Source organism: Nelumbo lutea, chromosome 4 (genome assembly GCF_056320005.1).
Source record: "Nelumbo lutea isolate HS-2025 chromosome 4, American lotus-T2T, whole genome shotgun sequence".
Lineage (NCBI taxonomy): Eukaryota > Viridiplantae > Streptophyta > Magnoliopsida > Proteales > Nelumbonaceae > Nelumbo > Nelumbo lutea.
The window spans coordinates 79,871,269-79,876,427 of NC_142687.1; the positions used below are offsets into that span (position 1 = coordinate 79,871,269).

At 39.5% G+C, this 5,159-nt stretch overlaps 1 protein-coding gene and 1 long non-coding RNA gene across 2 annotated transcripts; one reads left to right on the top strand and one right to left on the bottom strand.

Moving 5' to 3' along the window:
* The first annotated feature begins 1,477 nt into the window (after positions 1-1,477).
* On the top strand, positions 1,478-4,945 carry LOC148861247 (GDSL esterase/lipase At4g16230-like). Its single transcript, XM_088982653.1, has 6 exons — positions 1,478-2,023; positions 3,155-3,355; positions 3,462-3,592; positions 3,717-3,962; positions 4,067-4,322; positions 4,484-4,945. Exons 1-6 carry the CDS (start codon positions 1,972-1,974, stop codon positions 4,705-4,707), a joined length of 1,110 nt encoding a protein of 369 aa, XP_088838779.1. The 5' UTR covers positions 1,478-1,971; the 3' UTR covers positions 4,708-4,945.
* Positions 3,284-3,723, bottom strand: LOC148861248 (uncharacterized). Its single transcript, XR_016112388.1, has 2 exons — positions 3,500-3,723; positions 3,284-3,368 (listed from the first exon to the last, which is right to left on the bottom strand). It is a non-coding gene; the product is annotated as an uncharacterized LOC148861248 (long non-coding RNA).
* Positions 4,946-5,159: the final 214 nt, after the last annotated feature.

Below are 5,159 nucleotides of genomic sequence, written 5' to 3' on the forward strand. Positions count from 1 at the left end.
CATCAAATCAAAATGTATAGTTATTTTGTTTGATTAGGCATTTAATGCAAAAGCAAGCACATGCTTCAAATCTTATTAGATCTTCTTAATCTTATAAAGTTGAGAATTATGTAAAATGTTTAAATGTTAAGGCTGTGTTTGGTTGTAGTGTAAATTTATTTGTACTAGTACAAATGTATGGGAGTGAAAATGTAAAGAATGAAAATTCTTGGGAATGTTTGGAACCGTGATTGTTTTTCAAAAAAATGGTGTCACGTCGGATCTATATAGGCATTTCAGCAAACACCCATGTATCTCATTGTTTGGTTCAGCCGATTATTAAAAAATCGGGCATGCCTCAAAAATTAGGACCCCACTCATGCACATGCATTTCCCCCAACAGTTGACGGATGCGTATCCTATGCAGTGCTTACCTGTCAACACATACATGAAAAATGGTGATGAAAACCACCTTACCAAACATCATAGTATTGCTCACTACCTATGTGGCAGAAGCGTTTTTTTGTGAAAAACGGGTCTTGGAAGCATGGGTGTTTTTTCATGAAAATTGGTCCCAAAAAGCACCCACGCTTCCAAACACCATGCTTATTTAATTTTGTTTTGGATTTTACTTTGTTCTTCTTCATGTCTTAATTTACTTCATTTGTACTGCAATCAAATAAAATATGTTAAAATTTGACACAAAAATAACAAAATAAGTTAAAATTTGAAACAAAAATAGGTCAAACACGGCCTAAATGAATACTTATAGTGTCTTTTTGGCATCATTTCCATTGCTCCAGAAAAATGGCGCCACATCAACACCACGTTGGAAAAACCGGTGCTCCAAGAAACAGGCAATTATTTGGAACCGTTTATCCATTAAAAACGGTGCTCTAAACCGTGCCTCGAAAATCGGGAAAAATTGTTGTTGCACTAAGAAACGTTTTACCTAACAACAAAGATTCTAAACAAAAAAAGACCCATTTTCTCATAAAACGGTACTTTCAATCCAAACATCAGAGAAAATGATGCTCCATCTGCAGCATCCATGCCAAACATATACAGTTTATGGTTTTGTTTGGTTTTTGAAATTCAAAGAATTAGGTTGAACCAGAAAATTAAAAAATTACGGTTTGAAATTCTTTTTTTAAGACCAAACCGATTTGTTTTCAAAGCCAGGCCAGACCACACTGCCAATTTTAATTTGACTCGAATCATTTTGATGCATGGACCAAATATTAAACACCCGTACATTTTTTATTACGATTTTAAAGAGGATACGGACTCTGCTGACACAGATTTCTTTTTCACAGTTAAAACCCCAAAAGCTAATCAGTTGAAGGTATGCTTGACCAGATCCAACTCCGAAGTCCAAACCCACCCGTCCATCTGTACTCTAGCCGGTAGCCTGTAGGTAGCCATCCAGTCTGGATTGGAATTTGGAAGAATCCAATTGGTAACAATTCATCAGTCATCACATCAGTGGTTAGAATTTGCTTCTAATTTTCTGGTGATTTGGCATTTGCGCGCAGATTGTGCTTCGTTCGTTCTTCTTGAGTTTTTGTAATGGGTAGAGCACAGTAAGCTACTCTGTCTCTGTCTATTAGCCTGAAACATCAGTTTTTTATGGATATTCATCCATCTGCTTTTCCTTCCGTTTTTGGCTTGTAATGCTATCACGGAAAGATGGATTTAAAGCAACCAGACTCATTAATGGCGAAAGTGAAATCATGAATCCCATCGTCTCTGCATCAAACGCAGCCTCATTGCAGACACCCCATAAGTTTCTTTTTAAGGTTTATATATTCCTATTGAGGTTAAAAACCAAGCACCCACTAACAAACACAGTGCGCAGAAGAAAAAGAAACGAAGAACGGATCAGTAGATCTCATTATCTCATGCCGCAATTCGGATCGTCCAGTCTGTCATTTTGGCCGCGGATTACTCTTCGATGAGCCAATTTCAGTGGTTCCCTTCCAAGTGTCTTAAATGCCATGGACTGCACTCTGCAACTCGACTGCAATCGGTCAAGGATTTCCATGTATCACTGCTCTCTTCTCACCTGTTTTTTGTACTTTTCTGTTTGTATGCTTTAAATCTTGCACCGAACCTGCTACAGTTTGCACCTGTACCACCTACAGGAAAAAGTTCCTGCCTTCATTGCTTCCATTTCTTCTGGAGTTTGGGCTTTAGACAGCAATATATTTTTGAAAACCAGAGCGAATGAAAACAGGACAATCTTGGAAACGTTACGACGAATTAGATGAACAGAGTAAATTGAACCATGTGAACATATCTGCCCCAACTAATTTCCTGCTTTGAAATAGTCGGGACTCCCTACTGAGTACTGACCCACCAAAAAATAGATAAGCTCTGTTTAATTGCTATTTGCTCAAACATCTGATCTAGTTCTGAAAAAATCTTCAAATATTGTGGTTTTCCCTTCCACGCTTGCATTGAATAATAAGACAACGATAGCCGTTAGTTTCGAGTTGGAAAAGATCGTTAGGTTTGTTTTAAAGTGGGAGAATTAAATTGTCTCAACAAGCAATAGGCAATAGATGGCGTGGACTCCATAATAAATTGAAGAAAACCCGCCATTTTTCAGACTCAGTCTGACTAGAAGCCGACCTCTGTTTTGTTTAGAATTCATTTTTGTTGAAATCGCAGTTGTAGTCTGGTGGTGTTCGGCAATGTGTTTGTGTTTTGCTTTTCTGTTATCGTCTCCACTGTATATTACTGTTTGATCTGTATTCTATGAGCATTTTGGGGGAAAGTTAGAGGTACCCACATGGGTCAATATAGCTTAAAAAGCCTGCTTCTGGTTCTGGTTGTTGTTTCAGTTGTTTTTTTGTTTGATTCCTGAAGGCCAGAATACCCTGTCGTTTCAGTTGTTTTCGAACTGCTCAATCTTTACAAGAAAGAACAGGGTAGCTAGATGGGGTTGAATTTGGCCGCTTTCTACTTCGATTGTTTGATTCATTTCTTCTCCATTGCCAAAATTACGAGTGGTTTTTGTGTTGTCTCGTGTCTGATCTGATGTTTCATCTTTTATATCCTGTTGTTTTACAGTTACAGTTAACGATTTGTTTTTGACTATTTATTTCCCTCATTGTTTTGATAATGGGTATCTTTTCAAATAATCATGTCATCGTTGAGATGTTAACCACAGCCGCAGCGATCTTCTTGTTGTTGCGTACCTGCTCTGCGGCTGACGTTCCAGCTTCGTTCATCTTTGGGGATTCTTTGGTTGATGCAGGAAACAACAACTACATATTTTCTCTCTCAAAGGCAAATTATATTCCCAACGGGATTGATTTTGGGCACCCAACAGGCCGATACACCAATGGAAGAACGATAGCCGACATTATAGGCAAGTTGTGTAGCTGTAGATAGATTTTCATCAGCTTGATCCTGCTCTACTTTAATGGCGACTGAATAAAAAAAGCAGGAATTTTCTAAAGCTTTTGATTCACCAGGTCAGGAATTAGGTTTTGAAACTTTTGCTCCTCCTTACCTGGCTCCAACTACTGCTGGTCCCGTGATTCTGCAGGGAGTCAATTACGCATCTGGTGGAGGTGGAATTCTGAACCAAACTGGCAAGATCTTCGTAAGCTTTCGTTCAACTTGAAAATCCTGGTTTTCGTTCAACTTGAAAATCCTGTTTCAACCTCGGAGTTGCTCAGTGACATCTGAATCTGATTTGATACACAATGTGTATGTTCTTCGATTAGGTTGGCCGAATCAACTTGGACGCACAGATTGATAACTTCGCCAACACAAGGCACGATATAATCTCGATGATGGGCGACCCTGCAGCCTCGAAGCTGTTATATGACTCCATTTTCTCCATTACAATCGGCTCAAACGATTTCATTAATAACTACCTGACACCCATATTATCGATACCAGAACAGAAGCTGGTCCCTCCAGAAACTTTCGTGAGCTCGATGATTTCAAAATACAGGAACCAACTAACAGTAGGAACTGGAACTCCTTGCTGCTCAAAATGACTTACAATCCTTTGAACCCGGTGCCTCTCCGATCAGTTAATCGCAGTTTTCTGAATTTTCTTCTTCTGCAGAGACTATATCATTTGGGTGCGAGAAAGATTATTGTGGTGAACGTGGGTCCGATCGGGTGCATCCCATTTCAGAGGGAGCTTCATCCCTCGGCCGGAGACAGCTGCGCTGCCTTCCCGAATCAGATAGCCGGAATGTTCAACGAAAAGCTGAGGTGCCTGGTCACAGAGCTGAGTTCAACGCTCAAGGACTCAAAATTTGTGTACGCAGACGTTTATCGAATCGTTTCAGAAATCATTGAGAACTACAAATCGTATGGTGAGTGTAGACTCATAGAATAGTGCATAGGTGATAGGTGGTGGGTTCTGGGGGTTGGGTACTTGGGTTCACGTGGTGGAAGGACTGTTTTACTTTTGTCTAAAATGATTCGACGTCTGAATTTGTCGTGGTCTGTGTGATTGGTGTCTTGTGGTTTTCAGGTTTTGAGAACGCTGATTCCGCATGCTGCCATGTCGCCGGACGGTTTGGAGGTTTGGTACCTTGTGGACCCTCTTCTAAGGTCTGTGTGGACAGGTCTAAGTTTATTTTCTGGGATGCGTACCATCCATCGGATGCCGCCAACGTTCTCATAGCAGAACGGTTGATGAATGGTGATCGGAGCGACGTTTCTCCAATGAATATTAGACAACTCGTCCGAGATTGATAATGGACAAGATTGAATTGTTTATGGCTTTTGGGGTGGACCGAACAATAAAAAGTAAAAACCCCTTCTTCTATTTCTCATTCTCTTTTGTTTTTTGTTTTGTTATTCGAATTCTCCATTTTTTTTACTGAAAGATCAGGAGAGAGATTTTTCATGGTTTAAAAAGGCAGAGCAGTTGGTGAGTTGGTATAGAAACACAATTTGTGTTAAGAAAGGAAAAGGTTCCCTACTTTGGTCATTTTTTTCGGTTTTCTTTTTTTTCTTTTCAAATCTGTTGAAACGTTTAAGGCCTGTCGACAGACTATACAAGTCAAACCAGTGTTTTCGAACTTGGGAACCATCCAGGCAACTGGTTTTATATCATCTTTAACTCAGTCAGCGGCCCGATGACTTAGGTTTTAGTCTTTTATTTTAATTATATTTTTTAAATGGTTTTAGTCTTTTATTTTAAT

What these genes read in the sequence shown, in the direction of transcription:
- LOC148861247 (XM_088982653.1), top strand. Translation starts at nt 1,972, where the DNA reads ATGCCATGGACTGCACTCTGCAACTCGACTGCAATCGGTCAAGGATTT. An exon ending in AATCGGTCAAGGATTTCCAT is followed by an intron (nt 2,024 to 3,154) that starts GTATCACTGCTC and finishes TGTTAACCACAG; the next exon opens with CCGCAGCGATCTTCTTGTTG. An exon ending in AATACAGGAACCAACTAACA is followed by an intron (nt 3,963 to 4,066) that starts GTAGGAACTGGA and finishes CTTCTTCTGCAG; the next exon opens with AGACTATATCATTTGGGTGC.